The sequence below is a fragment of the Dipodomys ordii genome, unplaced genomic scaffold (genome assembly GCF_000151885.1).
Source record: "Dipodomys ordii isolate 6190 unplaced genomic scaffold, Dord_2.0 Scaffold118, whole genome shotgun sequence".
Classification (NCBI taxonomy): domain Eukaryota; kingdom Metazoa; phylum Chordata; class Mammalia; order Rodentia; family Heteromyidae; genus Dipodomys; species Dipodomys ordii.
In genome coordinates, this window is record NW_012267334.1 from 3,117,584 (window position 1) to 3,138,663 (window position 21,080).

The following is a 21,080-nucleotide window of genomic DNA, read 5'->3' on the forward strand; positions in this document are numbered from 1 at the left end:
GATGAGGGTGAAAGGGAGGAGCCAGGTCCAGGCAATTCAGGAGGAAAGCAGCCTCTGCCCCCCAGGGTGGCATTGTGGATGGCTTGCCCGTGGACAGCCAGAGTTCTCCAGATTCTAGTCAGGGTTCTCCAACTTCTAGACAAGCATTCTCCAGATGCTAGCCAAAGTTCAGATTCTAGCCGGGGCTCTCCAGATTCTACTCAGGGGTTCTCCAGATTCTAAGTAGGGTTTTCCAGATTCTAGCCAGTTTCTCCAGAATCTAGACAAGCATTCTCCAGATTCTAGACAAGTGTTCTCTAGATGCTAGCCAGGGTTCTCCAGATTCTAACCCGGGATCTCCAGATTTTAGACCAGGGTTCTCCAGATTCTAGCCAGGGTTCTCCAGATTCTGGCCAGGGTTCTCCAGATTCTAGATAAGGGTTCTCCAGATTCTAACCAGAGTTCTCCAGATTCTAGCCAAGGGTTCTCTAGATTCTAGCCAGGGTTCTCCAGATTCTAGATAAGGGTTCTCCAGATTCTGGCTAGGGTTCTCCAGATTCTAGCCAGAGTTCTCCAGATTCTGGCCAGGGTTCTCCAGATTCTAGACAAGAGTTCTCCAGATTCTAGCCAGGGTTCTCCACATTCTAGATAAGGGTTCTCCACATTCTAGCCAGGCTTCTCCAGATTCTGGCCAGGGTTCTCCAGATTCTAGCCAGGGATTCTCCAGATTCTAGCCAGGGTTCTCCAGATTCTAGATAAGGGTTCTCTACATTCTAGCCAGGCTTCTCCAGATTCTGGCCAGGGTTCTCCAGATTCTGGCCAGGGTTCTCCAGATTCTGGCCAGGGTTCTCCAGATTCTAGCCAGGGATTCTCTAGATTCTAGCCAGGGATTCTCCAGATTCTAGCCAGGCTTCTCCAGATTCTGGCCCTGGGTTGCCTTACCTTGAGGCCAGCAGCTCTAGGGCTGGCACAGATCTCGGTTCTTCTATCCTAGGCTCAACAGTGTACACCTGCATGCTGAACCATCGAGGGGGCACTGAGAGTGACCTGACAGTCAGCCGCCTGGCCCCCGGCCCCCAGGCTTTCCCTTTGGCTCCTGCCTTTGAAGGTAAGAGATGCTGTGGAAAGCAGTGTTGCCATGGCTACAGCCTGCTCTGGCGACTGGTGGTCACTGGTTGGACAGGGCTAGGCTGCTGAGGGCAGCTCTGTAATTACCTGCCATGTCCACTGTCATTGGGGCCTGGAGATTAGAGCTCTCAGTTCAGGCTAAATGCAGGTTCTATTCAAGCAGCAAGGCTGGTGTGCTGAGCACTCAGCGATTATGTCTTTTAACCTGTCCGTCTATGTGGTGGCACTTTGGAGCAGCCTCAGCGTGGATGCCTTCAGCTGCCTGGCGGTCAGCCTCTCTCCCCTCCCTGCCCCAACCGGACATCCATGCTGGACTGGCTTTCTCAGCTTCCAGACTTCTGCATGGGCAGATACCAGTGTCCAGGCTGGAACCCAGATGGCCTCTGCATCGTCCCCCCTTCCCCCCCTGGCCCCATGATGGGTAGCTCAGCACTTCAGTTCTCACTGGGCCATGCCCACCTGCCATGTCCTCAGCCCCCAGACCCACCCCTCAGGGTTCACACGGGACAGGGGAGGGAGTGGGGGTGATGCCCTCTGTCCAGGTCAGGCATTAGCTATGCAGATCTCATCCCACCATCCAGAGGGGGTGGAGGCCAGCCAGAAGCTCAGGCCACTGGGAAGGCTGACCACTTCCTCCCCCTCCCCTGCTGGTCCTCCATGGGGCTCAGTCAAGATTCTCTGAGCTGAGTCCCGGACTGAGCCCCTGGCAAGTGGGTCAGACCCTTTGTCCACATCTCCAGTCACAATTCTTTGTTGTTGTTGTTGTCAGGGCCTTGAACTCAGGGCCTGGGCTTTTTCTCTGAGTTTTTTCACTCAAAATTAACACTCTATCACGTTGAGCCACGGCGCCACTTCCAGTTTGCTAGTGGTGAATTGGAGATAAGAATCTCCTGGACTTTCCTGCCCAGGCTGGCTTTGAACTGTGATCCTCAGACTTCAACCTCCTGAGTAGCTAGGATTACAGGCTTGAGCCACTGGTGTCTGGCTACAGCCTCTGTCTTTAGGAACCTGCTGTATATCCAGCTCAGCTGGAGATGTGAGGACACAGCAATGAACTGGTGAAGGTTCTGGCCCAGGTAGCACTTATATTTCCAGTGGGAAGAAACAGGATCTAGCAGCACGATAGGTGGAAAGGACAGGATGTCACATGTGTTGAGAGGAAAAGTAGAGGTGGGGGTGGGGCACAGGGTCAGGGCTGCAGAGGGAAGAGTGGTCGACTGCCCATGGGATCCTTGGTGTGGGTTGGGGTCTGGGGACTTCTTCCTGCTGCTAAGAATGGGAGTAATGATCTCAGCCCCAGACGACTGGGGGTTGCTTCTGGGCTGAGGCTGTGGGGTGGATGAAGACCAGTCTTGCCCTCCGAGGGTGTCATGGCGGCTTTGTCAGACCACAGATGCCCATTGGTCAGTGAGCCCTGCATTCCTACGTGCCTCCAATGATCCTTTGCAGGGCTGCAGGAGAGGAAGAGATGAACGGGCCGCAGGGGTCCAGGACCACACCCCGTACAGGGTGGACACATGGGGGCAGAGCTCAAGGGCAAGAGATGGGGGCTAGGAAAGAGAAAGGAGCACCGGAAGCCCTGGAAGGCCCTGATCCAGTGGAGGAGGGCTTCAGAGATGGGTAGAAGCCACCTAGAAGGGTGTGGTGAGCCGGCGCACCAGCAATGGAGAGAATGCGCGGGCTCTGCGTGTCAAGCTAGCGTACCCAGCGGGTGTCAGTCCTAGAAGCAGTTGTACATCATCTTTATTCGCTATCTAAAATCTGGCAAAAGGCAAACTTGCCTGCAGAAAAAAAAGTGAAGTTAGATCCAAACCCCAGTCTCCACCCCATGCCAGGGACAGAAATGGGGTGGAGCCTGGGAGGGAGGCTAACCCCACCCCCAGCACTGTCCTCTGCCCTGTCTGCTTGGGAGATGCCCGGCCTGGCTGCCCACAGGGCCTCTATATGTTGTTTCTAGAGCTGCTGGCTGGGGGAGGGGCCAGCTTCAAGCGAAGCAGGGGGTGGGGTGCCACTGCCGCAGTCTGTCAGGACACTAGGCACCCTCCAGCCCCCCGGGAAAGGCTTTGGGGTAACCAGAGGGGTGGAACTGCCCAGAAGCCAGGCCGTCAGGTCATAGTGTGTACAAATGCACACAAAAGGGTGGGAGCTGGTTGTCTGTCCTGGAGCCAACGATGTCCAGAATTCCAGGGTCCCTCCGTAGGACCCTGAGGGGTCTGGGGACCCTCTGGGGACAGGCTTATCTTCTTGGCTTCTCTCTCCTTTTCTGTGCTCATTGGTTCCAGAGAAGAGAGAGGAAGGGCTTCCCTGGAGGCTGGCTGGCACTGACAGCCTCTCATCAATGGAGGCTCTCAGTGCGCAGGCGCTGTGATTTTGGCTGTGGGGAGACAGGAAGAAGGGGCGGATACGGCCCCTTGGGCATGTCCAGGGCTTGGGTCACTGAAGTGTCTGTGGGGCTGGAGGTAGGAGGCTTCCAAGAGGAGGTGATACTCACCCTGGTCCTGTCGGGCGAGTTGGTGCCTGGGCTCCTGCCAGTGGTCAGGAGGTCAAGAGGGGCTGCGGGCTGAGGGTGACGGTTCCACAGGGTCTGCGAAGGCTGGCCAGGCCTGGGCTTGTGGGGAGTGGGGGGGCTGGCCCTTGTGTGAGCTGGGCACGGAGGGCACGGAGGAGCACAGAGGCCCGCTTCCTTCAGTGAGGTCCGGGGCTCCCTGCAGGCTGATCTTTCGAGGTCTGGGGCTCCCTGCAGGCTGATCTTTCGAGGTCCGGGGCTCCCTGCAGGCTGATCTCAAGGAAAGAGCACTGTCTCTTCCCCTGGGAGCCCCCTCCCATGCCCCTGTGCCCAGGGTTCCTTCTGAGGCTGGGTCCTCTTCCAGGGGATGGCTACTACCTGGCTGTGGGCGGGGCTGCGGCCCAGCACAACTGGTCCCACATCACCACGGTGCTACAGGACCAGAAGTTCCGCTGCCAGCTCGTGGACAGCTCGGAGGATCTGGGCATGCTCAGCATCCAGGGCCCAGCCAGGTAAGGACTTAGGCAGACAGGCCTGTTGGCACCTGGGGCGGCTTCCGGATGGCTAGGATCACAGGCGTGCACCACTGGTACCTGGCTTACATTGCATTTTTTTTAATCTAAGTAGTTGTACAAAGGGGTTGCCATTCAACAGAAGCAATGTTTATTGGAAAACAAGAGTAAATACATTCTTTAAAAGAGTAAGATGTCAGGGGGAAGTGAGGACAAGCCTCTTAGCTATCGGTGGTTGGTATAAGCCCCCAAGCCGGACTCCCAATGGGAAGTGCCACTGTGGCCTCTGGAGTCACCACCCACCTCACCCCAGGGCAGCGGCCTGCTCCCTGCTCCAGGTCCTCAAGGTCTTCGCCTTCTCAGAGCCTTATCGTGGCTTCTCCAGAAGAGGGGGACCGACTCCCCCGGGGCCATCTCCCATTTCCTCAGGGTCCCCGGGGAGAGGGTGGGTGCCACCCCACTGGGTCACAGTCTCTCCGCATTGGCCGGTACAGTTGTAAATCTTCCTCAGTGTGGCCGGAGGGGCGGGGACCTGGACTCTGAGCTCCTGCTGCAGCCTCTGGCCGCCGCGGCCAGGATGGAGGCTGCGGGTTCTGCTCTTTTCTGGGGAGCCCCGTGGCCTGTTGAGCTGGAGGCCTCTGCTCCCCTGCCCCAGAGCCCCTGGACGGGGGCTGGGGGGCTGTTTATGTATGGGGAGGGAGAGTGGGGTGGGGAAGGAGGAAGGTAGAGGAGATCCAGGCTGGCCTGGGATCCTCTCACTACCAGCCACTGCGGGCTCTCAGCCTTCTGCATCACAGCCCCCCACCCCCCAGCCTGTCCTCAACTTCCTACAAGGGTAATAATGTCACCACCATCACCACCAATCCAATGGGTGATGCTGGCCGAGTGGTGTGGGAAGTACTTAACACAGCACCCGGGCTGTGGGCCTGAGCCAGCTGCTAAGCCCCATGGGACTTCCAGCCCTTGACAGGTGGTTGCATTTTTCTTTTTTCTTTTTGCCAGTCCTGGGGCTTGAACTCAGGGCCTGGGCACCATCCCTGAGCTGCTTTTGCTCAAGGCTGGCTCTCTACCACCTGAGCCACGGCGCCACTTCTGTGTATGTGGTGCTGAGGAATGGAACCCAGGGTGTCGTGCGTGCGAGGCGAGCGCTCTGCCACGGAGCCACCTTCCCAGCCAGGTGGTGGAATTTTCAGTTGTAGAGAGCACCAGTTCAGGCAGCCTTTGGTGACCGGGGGAACACGCTGGGCGGAGCCGGCGTGGCGCACACGCCCGGTGCTCAGCACGTGCCGGTGAGCTTCTTTCTCACCAGGTCTCTGAGCTGGGACATCACTGAGCCTGTTTGGCTGGCGTGGGGTTGCCAGAGCCCCTGCCTGTCCCCTTGGACAGGGACCTGGGGTTGGGAGGGGCGGCTGCCCTCCAGGCCCCCCCACTCTGCACCCCCCGCATGTCCTCCTCCCCCCCGCCCCGCCGTGCCCTGGCTAGGATCACAACAAACAGCCCTGTCCAGCCCAGCCATCTTGCTCCCAGGAGGCTGCCTGAGCGCAGAGGCCCAGAGGCAGCCGGCGCTGAGCCGTTCTCTGGGCTGGGGGGGGGGGGCGGCGGGCTGGGGTTACATAAGGATCTTGGCAGGGACTGTGCCGCGGCGGAGCACCTCAGGCGGGCGGGCGTGGGTGGCAGCTCGTGGCACCGGAGGGTGGGGATTAGGGTTGAATGCACTTCTGATCAGCGGCCACTTGACAGCCCTGGTGCCCGCGGGGACCCTGGGTGGGCAGAGGTGGGGAGGGGCAGGGCCGGCCAATGAGAGGCAGGTCCTGCTGTGCCCAAGCCTGTGTGTTCCGCCCATCCTGTGGGCCTGCAGGGCCTGTTGGCCTGGGGCCTGTGGTTGAGGGGCAGAGCAAAGTTGGAAGGGTGCCTGGCAGGAGTCTTGGAGGGCTACCTGGAGGAGGTGACAGCGGTGCCAAGGGCAGAAGAGAGACAAAGGGCTAAATGGGGACAGGGAGGCTGGTGGGAGTGCGGAGGGCTCAGGAGGCCCAGGGGACGCGGGGTGTGTGTGTGGCTCTAGCCAGGCCTCGGGTGCAGAGTAGAGGTAAAGAGAGGCCTGCCTGGAGAGACCAGGAGTGCATCAGAGTTCCAGAATATTCCAGCCATGCGGGGCAGGTGACAGGGTATGTGTGTGTGTGTGTGAGAGAGAGGGAGAGAGAGAGAGTGTGAGTGTGCCCTGCCTCATGACAACCACAACCCAGCCTGCAGACAGACACGTGGCGAGGTGGGGGGGGAGGGGGGGCAAGGGCAGGACAGGGGGCAGGGTGGTGTCCAGGGGCTCCTGTCGGGGCTGGGCCTGCCACCCAGCTCTGTTCTGTGGTTAAAACAGAGGCCTCCGAAGCCAGCTTTTCTGGATGGTCATCTGTGGTGACTCAGGTGGGATCTGGGATATAGATGCTCTGCTTCAGTTTACCTGCCCGAGACCAGAGCAGACCCACAGTCTGGCCTCTTGAGTGCTGCTGGATCTTGGCATTAGGAAGGTGGCTCTCCTGCCTGGACGCTCGTGGATGGTTTACCTCCATCTCCCGCAGGAGACTGCGCCCCTGTGCTGCTGACCCACCCTGTCCTTACTTGCAGCAGGGCCATTCTCCAGGAGCTGGTAGATGCCGACCTGAGCGATGAGGCTTTCCCCTTCTCCACCCACCAGCTGGTGAGGGCTGCAGGCCACCTGGTAAGTACCAGCGGCCACGAGACACCGGGGTCTGGGTGGCATATGCTGTGGCAAAGAAATAAACCAGAGCCGGGACCCCGGGGCCTGGCGCCTCCCTGGCCTTGGGCCTCAGCTGTGAGTCAGCTGGAGGTAGTCTGCCGGCAGCCCGGGGGGCGTGGCTTTTGGGGACTCATGGTGGTCAAAGTCCCAGTGTGGCCCCGTTCTTACCTGGAGCCTCACCTCTGCTGAGGCTCTGTTGGGGGGTGTTCCCCTCCCCCAAACACAGGCCTCACTGCCCCATCAGTGACTTCCTGTCTTCCTGGGGGCCACTGAGCCATTCACGTGGCTCCTGCCCTCCCCAGTGGGGCAGGCGCTGCTCGGGCGGGGCAGGCTGGACTCTCAGATCCACCAGGCCTGGGGGCGCTGCTCCGAGACCCTGAGTGGGGGCCTCACTGCAGCCCGGGGCTTGCGTCCCCCTCTCCCTCTCCTGGCTCTCCTGGTTGGAGAGTAAGCAGTGTGATTTCTACTTTGACTTGTGGGGGAGGGAGGGGGAGGCAGAGTGGGCATTGGGCATGCGCTCTGGGCACTGGGCAGGCCCTGCTGCTACAGCGGCCTCTGCTCTCCGGACACCACCCTGGAGCAGGTGGTCAACATCAGGGTGCTCACTACCGTGCTCAGCAGTGCACTGGCTCCGTCCCAGCCACCCGCAGCCCCCATCCCAAAAAATGTGGCCTCATGACCACACATCCCCCAGGACAGGCCTGCGCCGCAGCCTGGCTGTGTGATTTCCTGCTGTTGGCAGGGGACCCCCCCAGGGGGCCGAGGCTCCCAGAGCGTAGGCTGTGGGGGGTGTCCCTGAGCTCCTCTCTAAGAAGCCAGCAGTTGGGACCACCCATCAAGCTGACCTCCATGCACACAATTCCTGTCAGGGACCTGGGTGTGGCCCTGGGGTGGGGGCGGGGTGCCAGCCCCTCTCCCCCATCCCTCATCCAGGAAAAAGGAATATTTGTGGGGAGCAAGACCCCAGCCTGCAGAGGTTCTGAGGGGTGGGGGAGGGTAACGCAGGATCCCTTAGCAAATAAACAATGGCAGACCACTGCTGCCACTGACAGCCTCGCAGGGCCTGCCCCTGCGTCCCTCCCCAGGGGCTCCCTGGGGGTCAGGAAGCGGGGTGTCTGGGGGTGTTCCACTAGCTTGCTTCCTGCCTCCTTCTTGAAAAAAAGCCTTGATGGGACCAGAGAGGGTAGGGGTGCTGAGAGCTGCACAGCTCTGGTCTCAGCCATGTCCAGCCTTCCATCTGTGGAGCATCATCAGCCCGTGTCCGACCTACTTTGGAGCTGGGTTCCCATGTGTAGACAGGGGGGTGGGGGGGGAAGCAGTGGATCTCTCTCTCTCTCTCTCTCTCTCTCTCTCTCTCTCTCTCTCGTGCTAAGGCTTGGAGCCTGTGTGTGGCTGGATGTGTGTGTGGGGGAGACAATATGGGAGCACATCCCTCTCCACTCCAAAATCCATTGTTCTCCCTCCCCTGTCCTCCCTCCCCCCTACTGGGCTGCTCCAGCTGCTCTCCCCCACACACCCCCACAAGGCCCTGGCCTGGCCCTGGCTGCCTCCACCTGGGGCCTGAGCTGCACTGGGCCAAGCCCCCGGTGGCCTCTCTGGTGCCAGCTAGTGGCTCCACCCCCAAGCATCCCTGTGAGATGGACGCCACCCAGGGCCCTGGTCAGACCTGCATCTGCCTCTTCCGGTCCTGGAGCAGGGCCATTGCCCCGATCTCAGACCCCTGAGCGCTCGTGAGTGGGTAGCGTGCGTGCAGGTCTGGCAGAGACGTGGGGACCAGCCTGTGCCTCTGCCTTCATGAATGAGTTCTCTCTGCCGCAGAGTGCTCTCTCCCGCCAACCCTCCATCCTCCACGCCCAGCCTCCACACCCTCCAGCCTCCACACCCTCCAGCCTCCACGCCCAGCCTGTGCATATGAGATGCTGTAATTGTGCTCCATGCGCCCCGAGCGCCCTCTAGGGACCCCTGTACCCCTCCAATACCACCCTGCCACGTGAGCAGCACCCACACCAGGCGTGTGGGTTGGGTCTCTTCTCTTTGGCAACTGTCTGATGACTTCAGGTGGCTGACGGAGCTGACCGGAGCCTAGACTGGGAGCCTGTGCCCGTCACATGGCAGCAGCCATTGGTGTTTCGGTGGTAGGCTCTTGGTTGGGCCTCTCCTCATGCCCAATGCTGTCCTAGATCCGGCATCAGTAGAAGGATGGTGACTTCTAATGCCAGACCTGAAGTGCACCAGGCCAGTGTCTTGTGGGGTGCTGCAGAGAATTGAGGAGCTAGACCAGCCTACATGAGGCAGACCCAGCCCTGCCCAGGGGAGGCCCAGGTGTGTGGGCATGTCTTGACTTGGGAAGGTTCTGGGCCCCAACCCAGCCTCCTGGTTGCATGGGCTGTTGGGCAGGTCCGTGGAATCTGCCCCAGACTCCCAGGCCCATGGCGGCCTTCAGTGGTTACTGCTGACATGAGGATGTGCCATCCGAGCCGGCAGCCCTGCTGTGGGCCTTCGGCCAGTTCTGGCATTTCACTCTGCTTCCCTCAGTGCTGGGGACAGGACCCGGGGCCCTGCGCCTGCCAGGCCAGCCTTCCAGCACTTAGGTCCTCAGCCACGGAGAGCCCTTCTGAACCCGACAATCGACACCAGTGTAACCCCGCTTCCCAGGGACCCGGCCACACTCCAGAATGCATTTCACCTGTGTTAGCTGCAAGCGGCTGGCCCCAGTGTGGAGCCCAGGGCTGTGGTTCCCTGCCTCATCCTGAAATGCCCGTGCCTCCCCCCAAGAGCAGCCACACCAGCATCTTGTCCTTCTTCCTTATGGTCCCTCCTTCACTCTTTCCTGGAGGTTCCAGAGGAGGCCTCCTGGGGGCAGGTCTCATCCAGTGGCCAGGGAGCCCAGTCCTGCGGTATAAGGGCTGGAACAATCCAAGTGTGGGCTACAAGGGAGGACATATCAGACAATGCCAGGCCAGGGGGCCCCACCTTCTCCACAGGGCTCCAGGGACCTTTAGTGTGTGGCTTCTGTGGACCTGAAAGCTATCTTCTTAGGGCCCCCACTGGCCCAAGGCTGGAACAGTGGCCTCCCCGTCTAGCGGGGGGGGATGATCTGTTACCAGCTGCAGAAGCTGGACTGGCCCCTGCCCAGAGGCCCATGGCAGCGCCCAGAGTGCAGAGCCACAGTCCTGGAGGCTGTGGACATCAGACCTTCACGCTGGACTCAGAGCGCTGGGAGCCAAAGCCTTCCGAGGGATAGCTCCCTGCCGTGAGCGATGACCCGGCTACTGCTCAAAGCCTAGGTGAGGTTTTAGGTCTTTTCTGAAACAAGGTGCCAGTAGCTCAAGCCTAAATCCTAGCTACTCAGGAGGCTGAGATCTGCGGACCGAGGTTCAAAGCCAGGGCAGGAAGGTCTGTGGAACTCATTTCTAATTAACCCCCCAAAAGCTGGAAGTGAAGCTGTGCCTCAAGCCAGCCTTGGACAAAATACCTAAGGAGTGGTGTCTAGGCCCTGGGTTCAAGCCCCAGTATGGACACACACACACACACACACACACACACACGTGTGCACGTGAGAGCACACACACATGCTAGGCCAGGAAGGATTTTACTCTCTCCAGACACTGAATCCTCTTGGACTCCAGGGGGAATTTCATATTCTCTTGCATGATCTTGTGCCGGCTTAAACATGTGTTGTTGAACTGTTGGTCAGTGTGCAGTGGCTCGGGGGCTGGAGGATGGAGCTGGACCAAGTGTTTATAGAAGTTTGATTGGCTTTCAGCCTACCAGCACCAGCTGTGGGGGGGGGGGGACGGGAGGGAGGGGAGATGCGCCTGCACAGTCAGCACCACTGCCTGCTGAGCAGGGATATGAGGAAAGAGGGTGAGAGCCGAGGACTGCGGCCCAGACCCCATGGGCCACCACGTGTGAGCTTGTCATGGTCAGCGACCTCTGCTCATGACTGAGGACTTGGCAATGCCCCGCTGTGCCTCACCTCTGTTGTGCAAGAGCGCTTCTCTGAATACTTGGGTCTGTGCTGTGTCCACAATCCTGGGATTCTTGGAGGAAGGAGGGGACTGGGGGAAGGCCGTTGTCCTGTTCCCCAAGCCAGCGAGATTTCCAGTGGGAACTACTTTCTTGGTGTGTCTCCGGGAGCTCAGCACGGCCAGTCCTGGGCCAGACATGGTGTTCCAGCACCTTGGCTGAGGACAGAAGGAAGTCTCCCTTTTGCTGAGGACAGGCACCTCGGGGCTGAGACCGTCTCTTCTTAGCAGAGCAACAGGCCCTGGGTTGGAAGCCATTACAGGCCATAGCTATAAGTACGTTTTTCTTCTGCAAAGGAATTTCAGATCGTGTTTTCCCCGTGCTGAGGAGCCCGGCGGTGCTGCTGCTAAGACTGGATTGGCTCGGGATGGAGTGGCCTTACATGGCACACGTTAGATAAACCATGACACCCCAGCCAGAGAATTCGAGGCATTTATGGGGTGGGGATTTGCCAACTGGGTTGCAGCTGCTGCCTAAAAACTCCCTTCGCCAAGAGCTGTGAAAATCTGCTGAGGCCTTGGACAGCCACAGGATGTCACAAGCCCGCTCTGTGATGTGACTGAGAAGATAATGGAATTGCGGTTGGGGTGTGGTTCCCCGATACTATTCAAGCGGTCAGGGGACAGCGGAGTCCCTTGCCAGGCGAGTGTTAGGACAGGCCTGGCTGGAAGGAGGTCAGATGACCTCGTGTGACCCCACGGAGTTGTTTTGGGCACCCTTGTCACAGAAAGGCAGGTTCCTTCCTGGGGGCTCTCTTCCATTCTGCTGGTCTGGTTGTGTCTTCTTGCCTCTCCCGTGTTGTCTCGGTTGCATAGTTTGGGTTCAGCATGGTTTGAATTCAGGAAATGTGAATCTTCCAGCTTTATTCTTTCAAACTGACTTGGCCATTTGGATTCTTTGAGATTCCAAATGAATTTTCATGTAGATTTATTCTTTTTAACCTCCCATTCCTGAAAAGTCAGTGTTGTGTGTCTCTGCCGGCCGCTCTGGACATTGTGGACAGCTTCTCAGTAGGAACATTGGGGTTCCTAGATACTTTATTCTTTTAGATATTGTTGTAAATGGAGTTGTTCTCATTTCTTCCTTTGGGTGGGTATTGCTGGCTTGTAGAAACACATTAGAAACAAATTCTGTGAGTTGGCTTTATATCCTGACACTTTGCTGAAATCATTTATTAGCTCCAAGGTGTTCTCTCTCTTTTATCTTAAAGGCAAGAAAAAGATTTAAATAAAATCTGGCTTAAAGCTCTTCCTGTCAGCTTCCACAACTCTGAGTTCCCCACTGCCAAGTCATTATGCACCAGGCTCTGCTTTCCCTAAGCCCTGTCCTCAGCCATCAATTAGATGAGGCGGGCCTTGGTGGGAGGCTGGCCAATCAGGGGCAGGGGTGGGGCTGTACTTCTTAGCCCTCTCCCCTCCTCAGGGGTCCCCATTTGGAAGACACACGAGGCTGCTATGCATGGGTAAGGACCATGTCTGCGTAGAGACCTGTAACTGGGGCTGTTCACGGGTGCACTTTCAAATGATTTTTTCCTGTTTCACAGTGAGACTAGCTTTGTGCCCCACACTCCTCCATGGGCTGGCTAAAATTAGAATCCTGCTGACAAGGCAGCCTGTGTCAGGGCCCTTGGCTTGCCCCACAGAGATAAGGAGCCATCCATGGTGTATTTCCTGAGTAATTCGGAGTTTTTCTGAGAGGCCCGGGCAAATGGCAGCTCGGGGCAAATGTATGCGGTTTTAAAAGCGTTTGGAATCCAGTCTGTCAGTGGCAGCGATTAGAGGATCAGGTGCTCTCTGGTTGATCGCTCAGTCCAACAGCTTCGGTACAGATACCGTGCATTTGGACACTGCAAAGACCTACCCACCTTTCAGCCCGTGAACCTTCAAGCTCCTCCAGCTCCTTGCTTCTCCATCCTTCTGGGGTGTTCTGGGTTTCCTGCCCCTTGTTGAGCTGGTGGGGTCCTGGCCTTAATGATCAAGCCTTACCCCTGGGTTTAAGAAGGTCCCTGGAGGTCAGGCACGGGGCACTGGGCAGCTATGTGGCATGGACCTGAACTAGAAAAGCTGTGGTTGTATAGGGCACCATCTCCCGGCACCACAGCTCTTCACCATGGGACTGGGCATGCCTCCGGGCCCCCATGCCTCTCTCTGTGGCACAGTTCACAGCGGTGCCCCCAGCACGTGGGCAGTGAGGGGCAGGATGTGTGTGAAGCGCTCAGCCTGGGGCAGGGCGCATGGCAGTATAGTTCCCGTGGGGGGGGGCAGGGGCCCAGTCCTGGCACCCACTCCCAAATCAGGCAGGTGGCTTTCCCAGCCCAGGATAAGACCCTTGCTGGCCGGCCTGGCTGCAGCCTTGCTCTCCTGCCACCCTGTACTGCCACTCCAGTTCTGCTTTGTACCAACCTCTCAGCCTGGAAGCTTTCTACAGACTCAGCCTCCTCCGGGAATGGTCCCACCCACTCCTCACAGACTGGGCTCAGGGCTTCTTAAAATGACAGACCCAGGCCTTGGCCCTGTTTATTTGCCAGTACTTACGCATGAACTCAGGGTCTCTAGTGCTCTTGCTTAACACGTGTGCACACACACGTGTGTGTGTGTGTGTGTGTGTGTGTGTGCGCATGTGTGTGGGGGGCGGTGTGTGCCAGTGTCAGTCCTGCAGCTCGCACTCAGGCCTGGGAGCTGCTTCTGAAGCTTTTTTATTTAAGGATTGCACTCTATCACTTGGGCGACACTGCCACTTCCTGCTTTTTGCTGGTTAACTGGAGATAAGAATCGCATGGCCTTTCCTGCTTGGGCAGCTTCAAACTTTGATTCTCAGAGTAGCTAGGATTCCAGGCGTGAGCCACCAGTGCCTGGCCATTTCTGTCACTTTGAGGCTCCTGGTGTGTGGTCACTCGTCTGACCACAGGGGACCTTAGAAGGACCAGGGACGGCCTAGGCAGCGTCTCCCACAGGAGGCCCCGTCCTTCAACTGAAGATTTTCAGAGTGGGTCCTGTGAACCCGCTTTGGAGGACCCATTCCTTGGTGGCGATCTGCCCAGGCAGGCCCATGGCCAGCCCACAGTTCCAGTGATAGAAGAGCTGCCCTGGGTTCATGGTGGCCAGTGCCTGGTGCCCGGTGCTGGGAAGCCAGTGTCGAAGCTGTGGCCTTGCCCCCAGGTCCGGGCCCTGCGGCTGTCCTTCGTGGGAGAGCTGGGCTGGGAGCTGCACATCCCCCGGGAGTCCTGTGTGTCTGTGTACCGCGCTGTGATGGCTGCAGGCGCCAAGCACGGCCTTGTCAACGCGGGGTACCGGGCCATCGACTCCCTGAGCATTGAGAAAGGTAAGCGTGGGATCTGGGGGTACCTGGGAGGTACCCGGACAGCTGGAGGTAGCGGTGCTTCAGTCTACCACAGGTCTTGCCTCCCAACACTGCTTCCTGCAGCCCCGCGCCCTGCCCACACCCCGGGGGCTTCTGCAGACCCCAGCACCCGGGTACAAGGACGCAGAGAGCTGAGGCGCTGCCCACCGCCTTGGGTGAGGGAGCCAGGGCCAAGTCAGGATTTGAATTCAGCACGTGGTTTCTCTGACAGATGTATGGCTTTTAAGAGCTTCTGTTGCTGGAGCTCAAACCCAGGGCCCGGCAGGCACCACCTGAGCCCTCTCCAAGAAGGGGAGTCGAGAGTAGAACGGGCTCCAGAGTCCCTGGGGACACAGTGGCACCCCACAGTGACCATGAGGGCCAGAGTCATTTGCAGCTGCCCCGAGGTATCCCAGCTGCTTCCCACCCTGGCAGCGCGGAGCCCGAATGCTCAGGGTCAGTTTGGGAGCTCACGAGGAGGAACCTTCTGGAGAAGAAAGTCCTCCACCCTCCAGCCTCCTGCCCTGGGATGCCCAGGCTGGGCTGAGGGCCCTGGGCGTGAGCAGCACCCATGTGGGTTTTCTGAAGAGCTTGTGCCCACTTCAGCCACATGCTGACCCAGAGGTCCCCCCTTCCCCCCTCCCCCCCCTCCGCCTCAGGCTACCGACACTGGCACGCAGACCTCCGATCTGATGACAGCCCGCTGGAGGCCGGCCTGGCCTTCACCTGCAAGCTCAAGTCCCCGGTGCCCTTCTTGGGCCGAGAGGCCCTGGAGAAGCAGCGTGCTGCAGGCCTCCGCCGGCGCCTGGTGGGCTTCACGGTGGAGGAGTGAGTACCTGTTTGCGGCGGGCCCTGCCGTCCCCAGCCAAGACCCCTGCGGCTTGCTCTCCCCCCCTTCACCCCCCACCCCCCACCAGCCTCTCCCAGAAGTCACTCAACAGCGGTGACGGATGGGGAAACGGAGGCCCCGGAGGTGGTCAAGGAAAGACAGAGGTAGCACACGAATCAGGGCAGTCACCCAGCTCTGACCCCCTCCAGGGCCAGCTTTGTCTTGGGGAGGCTTGCAGGGGTCAGTGGGGACCCAAGATAGACACACTTCCTTCACGAGGACAGGCGCTCCCCGGCCTGGCCAGTGCCGCAGCCCTGTGGTGCCATTTCCTGACCTGTCCAGTTACGCCATCTCCATCTCGGTGATGGATGTGAGGAGCAAAGCTGGGGACCAGGGCGAGGGGGTTCACACCCGGCTCTCGTGGCAGAGGTGGAGGGAGAGGCTGGGCCATGGGCCCTGAGCCTCCACCCCTGCCAAGGGTGGTTCTGAGCGTGTCATGGCTGGGGGCCAGGCCCAAGTTCTCCGCATTCTGGGGGGCGCTGGGTCCTGGGAGCCTGGGTTGCGTGTGGGTTTGGGGTTATTTTAGTTCTGGGGAGGTGTTAGCAGCCACCAGTGGAGCCTGCTGGAGGCCTGCTGAGTAGTGGGAAGGGAACAAATAAGTGGAGACCCAGGGAACTTAGCCCAGGAGATCCGCTTGTAGATGCCCACCCAATGTCACCTGTCACGAGAGTACTGGCATCTCTAGATTTTACTTGATGTGTTTCTTTGTCTACAACTTGGCATTGGCAAAATGTTTACAGTGAGCATTCCCATAGCAATGTAATCATGAATCCTTAAAGCAAAGACCGCAAACTGAGAAAAAAAATCAGCCCAACAGGTGGCCATCCTCTGGTGACTCGCAGGCCCTGCCCTGGTGTCCTGGCCAGCAGGCGGGCCCGGCCCGGGGCCCATCAGCCCATGCTCGGGCAGGCACAGCACAGACACCCCAGGATGCTGTGGAGGGGGCTCCCTGGGGCCTGGAGTTCCAGCTGTCTACTGCTTCTTCTAGAAAAGTGCCCATGTTTGGCCTGGAGGCCATCTGGAGAAATGGCCAAGTGGTAGGCCACATCCGGAGGGCTGATTTCGGCTTCACCCTGGATAAAACTATCGCCTACGGCTATATCTCTGACCCCAGTGGCCAGCCGGTAAGTCCTGCTCTCTGTCCCACCTAAGGGGGCCCTGGTCCGTGTCCCTGCTAAGGGGAGCCTGGGACCTTCTCTGACACTGAGGCCAGAGCTGGGCCCAGCGAGGTGGAGATCACCCCCATTTTGAGGGTAGAGGGATATGCTTCTGCCTTTACTTTTTAATTTTTTGGTGCCAGTTTTGGGGCTTGAACTCAGGGCCCGGGCGCTGTCCCTGAGCTTCTTTTGCTTATGGCAAGTGCTCTACCACTTGAGCCATAGCACCATTTCCATCTTTTTCTGCATATGTGGTACTGGGAATTGAACCCATGCATACATGCATGCTAGGCAAGCACTCTACCACTAAGCCACATGCCCAGCCCTGCCTTTACTTTTAAAGAATACTTACTCCTGCCCTTTTTGTGATTCTGGGATGGGTTTATAAGGAGTGTGGACAGGGAGCCAAGCTTCAATGCCACTACATGTCCAGGACACTGAGCGCAGGCGGTGGCATCCAGGCCACCCTTCCCGCTCCCACGATCGGGCCCTCCAGAATGTTCTCACCATTTGGTGAGCAAGCTCTGCAGATACCACCCCTCCCTCACCCAACTGGCTGAGCACCCAGCTTGCCTGTGGGATAATGGGGATTTCCCAGCAAGGTCAGGGTTGGGCCTCCAGCACAGGAAGGCCCTGGAGCTGAGGTCTTATCAGCTGGGCCCACCACTCTTGGAACACCTGTCTTTAGACCACCGAAGACCACCAGCTACCTGCCTGGACCCTGCGGGGCCCCACACAGCCCTACCCCATCCCCATGCGCTCTGCCATCCATCCCTGAGCTGCCAGGAGTAGGACTCCTGTACCCCCAGAACAAGCCTCTGAGTTGGCCCTGGGTTTAATCACCATTCAGAGAGAGCTCCCTCCCCTGGTGGCCTCAAAAGCCTCCTCCCTCTGTGGTCCAGGAAGTCCCTCCCCTGTGGCCCCAGAAGCTCCTCCCCCTGCAGGGCAGCAAGGATGTCCCAGCACACCCGCCATGCCAGACAGAAGCCCCACTCTTCACCCTGTCTGAGGAACACCAGCTCCCGGGCTTTCTGGGAAGGCAAAGACATGGAAGCCATGTCTAGAGCCATGGGTCCTGCACCCCTCAGCATCCGAGCCCATGCCCTGCCAGGCCCGGTTCCCGGCCGAGCCGCCATCTTCCCATGCATCTGGGATGCTCTACTGGGCCGGCCCAGCTTGGGGCCCTGTGCGATGTGACCCACTGCTCCAGGGTGGGGCCTGGCAGGGGATGGCTTCACCATGTGAAGCAGGCGGGCAGGAGGACAGCCCCTCCCCGTGGCGGGCCTTGACCCTGGCCCCTCTGCACCTAGGTCTCGCTGGACTTTGTGAAGAGTGGGGACTACGCGCTGGAGCGGATGGGGGTCACCTACGCTGCCCAGGCTCATCTGAAATCTCCCTTCGACCCTGACAACAAGAGAGTGAGGGGGCTCTACTGATGGCCTGGGCCCTGGGGAGGCCACTAGCCTGCCAGCTGAGTTCATTCCTGCGACCCCAGACCGGCACGTGGTTCTTCCCCTCCTTAGTGCCTCATCTAATCCACCCCAGCCCCCGTTCAGAGCAGATGGCCAAGGCCTTGGACACCGAGGCCATGCTTGGGAACTACGGGCTCCTCAGAAGGAGCATGGTGACCCTCGGTGACCCAGCGCAGAACAGGGAGGCAGACAGGTTTCACCTCTCCTCCGAGAATCTCTGCTGGCCCTGGGCAGCCAGAGCCCTTGGAGGGAGGGGAATCCAGGGAGAGGGTGGAGCGGTGATCCATTGGCACTGTCTGCCATGGGCACAGGTGGACAGGAGAGAAATGAGTGCTGGGTAAATTCAGGACCGTGTTCAGGTGGTGGTTTCTCAGACCAGGGATGGAGAGTGCTTCTTAACTCTACCTCCCAGTTCTGCAAGTGGGAAAGCCTGAGAGTCACCAGCCTATGGCCTGCGGAAGTCTATGACAAGAGGCCCCAGGTCAAGGGCACTCATTCCTGGGGAGGTTTGGCTCTGAGATGGCTGAGGGCACAGTTCCCACCCACATCAGTCTTCCTGCTCTGGGGAGGGTCCCGAGCAGGTGGGGCTCCTCCGTCCCTTCCTCCCGCCCTCCCTTCTCTCTTGTTGACACTGGGGTTTGAACTCAGGACTCTGTGCTGGCTAGGCAGGCATTCTACTCCTTGAGCCACACCTCCAGCCCTTTTTTGCTCTAGTTATGTTTTTGTGGACAGTGTCCCAAGTGTTTGCCCAGAGCCAACCTTGGACTGTGAGCCTCCAATGTATCTTAGATGACTTGTAGAGCTTGAATTACAGGCTTGAACCACCGTGTCTGGCATATTGTTGAGATGGGGATCTCACTAGCTTTATTCCCTGGCTTTGAACCACAAGCCTCCTGATCTCTACCTCAGGAGTAACTGGGATTACAGGCATGCACAACCATACCTGGCCTACCCTGCCTCCTTCTCTTGTCCCTTGGAATTCTTCCCACTTCTCCACAAGTCAGGAGCCACCCTGCCACCGCTTCCCTGCATTGCCCGGTGCCCTCCTGCTTTGTGCCCTGGTTCAGATCCGTGGATCTTGATGCTGCTGAGGGCTCTCATCATCCTCACCAAAGGTCACCCTGAGGTCTAGGACAGCAGGCTGGATGCTTGGTGGGACCGAGACCCGCACAGCAGCAGAGAAGACGGGCGTGGGCTGTCCTGTCCGGGACAGGCCCAAGCCTCCAGAGGCTCACATACCACACACAGAGCTGGAACAGGTCGAAGGTCTGGGAAGATGTGAGTTACAGATGGCCTTGGAAAGCCGATTTGCTCTCCTGAGTGTGGGGAGGGCTGTGGGCCAGGAAGGGCCGTGGAGGCCTCTGGCTCTCACACCATCAGCCGGAGAAACACCTGCAGCCTCCCATCACCTGGTTCTCGGCCAAGGCCGGTTTTGTGAAGCCAAAAGGGAAGGGAGACGCCGCCCAGATGGCCTCAGCCAGCTTCCCCAGGGCTGTGGTTTGGCCAGGACCCCTGGACTGGACGGGTGACCGCATGCGTCTGATGGCCTGTCTTGGAGGAGGGCTCTGGATGAGGGTGGTCTGGTGGTCTGGGCCCTGGTTCTAGTCCAGCTCATTTCTCACCGCCACGGCTGGGAAATTCTTCATCGGCTTCCTCCCTGTTCCTGAGGGCCTTGTGTGACCAGAATCGCTGCAGTCCTTTGGGAGGGGCTCTGGGTCACCGAGTGGCAGTGGCCTCCTTAGCCACCTAGCTCACCTGCCCCATGGGGAAGGCCCTGGCCTGCCATGGCCCAAGCGCGCTACCCCGATGGACTGCATCTGTACCCCCTCCCACGGTGTGCTCCAAGGCCCAGGGAACCCGCCAGGCCTTCCCTTCTGCTAATCTAGAGACACCTATTGTGTGTGTGTGTGTGTGTGTGTGTGTGTGTGTGTGTGTGTGTGTGAGGTGGGGGGAGGGTAGGCAGTCCTGGGGTTTGAACTCAGGCTTGGGTGTTGTCTCTTAGCTATTCTATTCAAGGCTGGTGCTCTGCCACTTGAGTCACAGCTCTACTTGTGGCTTTTTTGTGGTTCACTGGAGGTCAGAGTCTCACAGACATTGCTGTCGGGACTGGTTTTGAACTGAAATCCTCAAATCTCAGCCTCCTGACTAGGTGGGATGACAGGGGTGAGCCCCTGACGCCTCCCTCACTTTGTCAAGATGCCGTGATGCTCACCGGCTGGCTCCTCAAGTCAGAAAACTGCTTTGAAAGAGTCTGGCTGGCGAGGGCAGGGCTGGCTGAAAGGAGGGTCAGGGTCTTGTGGGAGGGGTCAAGGTCCTGGGGGCAGGGTCGGAGCCTCACACTTGGCTCATGGGGTGGTCCAGCAGTACCCCTTCTTATCCCACCCTCCTGGGCAGGATGGAATGCCCCTGTCCTGGTACCCTCATCCGGAGCCACGGCAGCTGTGTCTTGAGTGCCAATGTCACCAGGCACCGGCCTTCCTGTGGGAGATGGGGAGGAGCCTGCTGGCAGGGCCGGGTGCCTGTCTCCCCAAGAACCAGGCCCTGCTGGCAGAATGTCTGGGCCACTTCTGGCTCTTTCCCTCCTGGGCACCCCCGACTCCTGTACAGAGGGCCACCTCCCTCCAATGCAGCTGGTAAAGTGGCAATGGCAGCATTTGGCAAAGGAGGGGTGGTACTGAGGCAAGTCGTGGTGAGTTGTGTGTGTGAATGAGAACACCTCCAGCATGGGGGGGGGCTCTGTGTTTGGGTTCTTCTAGCTTTCATCTTTGGTCTCCCCAAAGAGTCTGAGGTCTGGTGGCTCCTGTGCCAGTTCACAGTGCCCGCCTTGTGCGGCCCAGCAGGGCTGGTCTCAGCATGGCCAAAGGGGCAGGAGAAGAGCCAGGGCAGAACTCTGATTTGTGACTGTGGAGGGGGATGGAGCAGATTGGTCCCCAACAGAGGCAAAGGCCCAACAGAACAGGTGCGCAGTGGCTTTGGGCCTTGGGGGCACCGCTGAGGCTGCAGAGAAGGCGCTGGAGAAAACCTGGGCTCCGCTCACCCCCACTCCCGGCCAGCAAACATCAGGGCTCTGCCCTCCCGGAATAGCACGGTCTGACCCCAGTCTATCTCTGTGTCTCTGTGCTTTGCCTCTGGGGAATATGTGGCGTGGTGGCACCCATCTGCCCATCAAGGCCTCTGCCCTCCATCTCCCGTTTGCTGCCCACTCCCTCTGCTCATTCATGGTGATCTTCATCACGATGGCTCACTCCAGAAAAGGGGAGGCGGGCTCCCCACACACCATGGAGCCTCAGCCTACACGTGTTCCCCTGCACTGCAAA

The 21,080-nt window shown here is 59.0% G+C and overlaps 1 protein-coding gene across 2 annotated transcripts in view; it reads left to right on the plus strand.

Annotated features, from left to right (window-relative positions):
- Nucleotides 1–18,411, plus strand: part of Sardh (sarcosine dehydrogenase) — a 48,838-nt gene extending 30,427 nt beyond the window's left edge. For both annotated transcript variants that reach the window (XM_013029468.1, XM_013029467.1), the window contains exons 16-22: nt 974–1,087; nt 3,978–4,125; nt 6,745–6,838; nt 14,065–14,227; nt 14,905–15,073; nt 16,123–16,258; nt 17,602–18,411. In XM_013029468.1, coding sequence (XP_012884922.1) covers nt 974–1,087; nt 3,978–4,125; nt 6,745–6,838; nt 14,065–14,227; nt 14,905–15,073; nt 16,123–16,258; nt 17,602–17,727 — 950 coding nt within the window. In that variant the 3' untranslated portion in view covers nt 17,728–18,411. The remainder of the gene's footprint in view (nt 1–973; nt 1,088–3,977; nt 4,126–6,744; nt 6,839–14,064; nt 14,228–14,904; nt 15,074–16,122; nt 16,259–17,601) is intronic.
- Nucleotides 18,412–21,080: the final 2,669 nt, after the last annotated feature.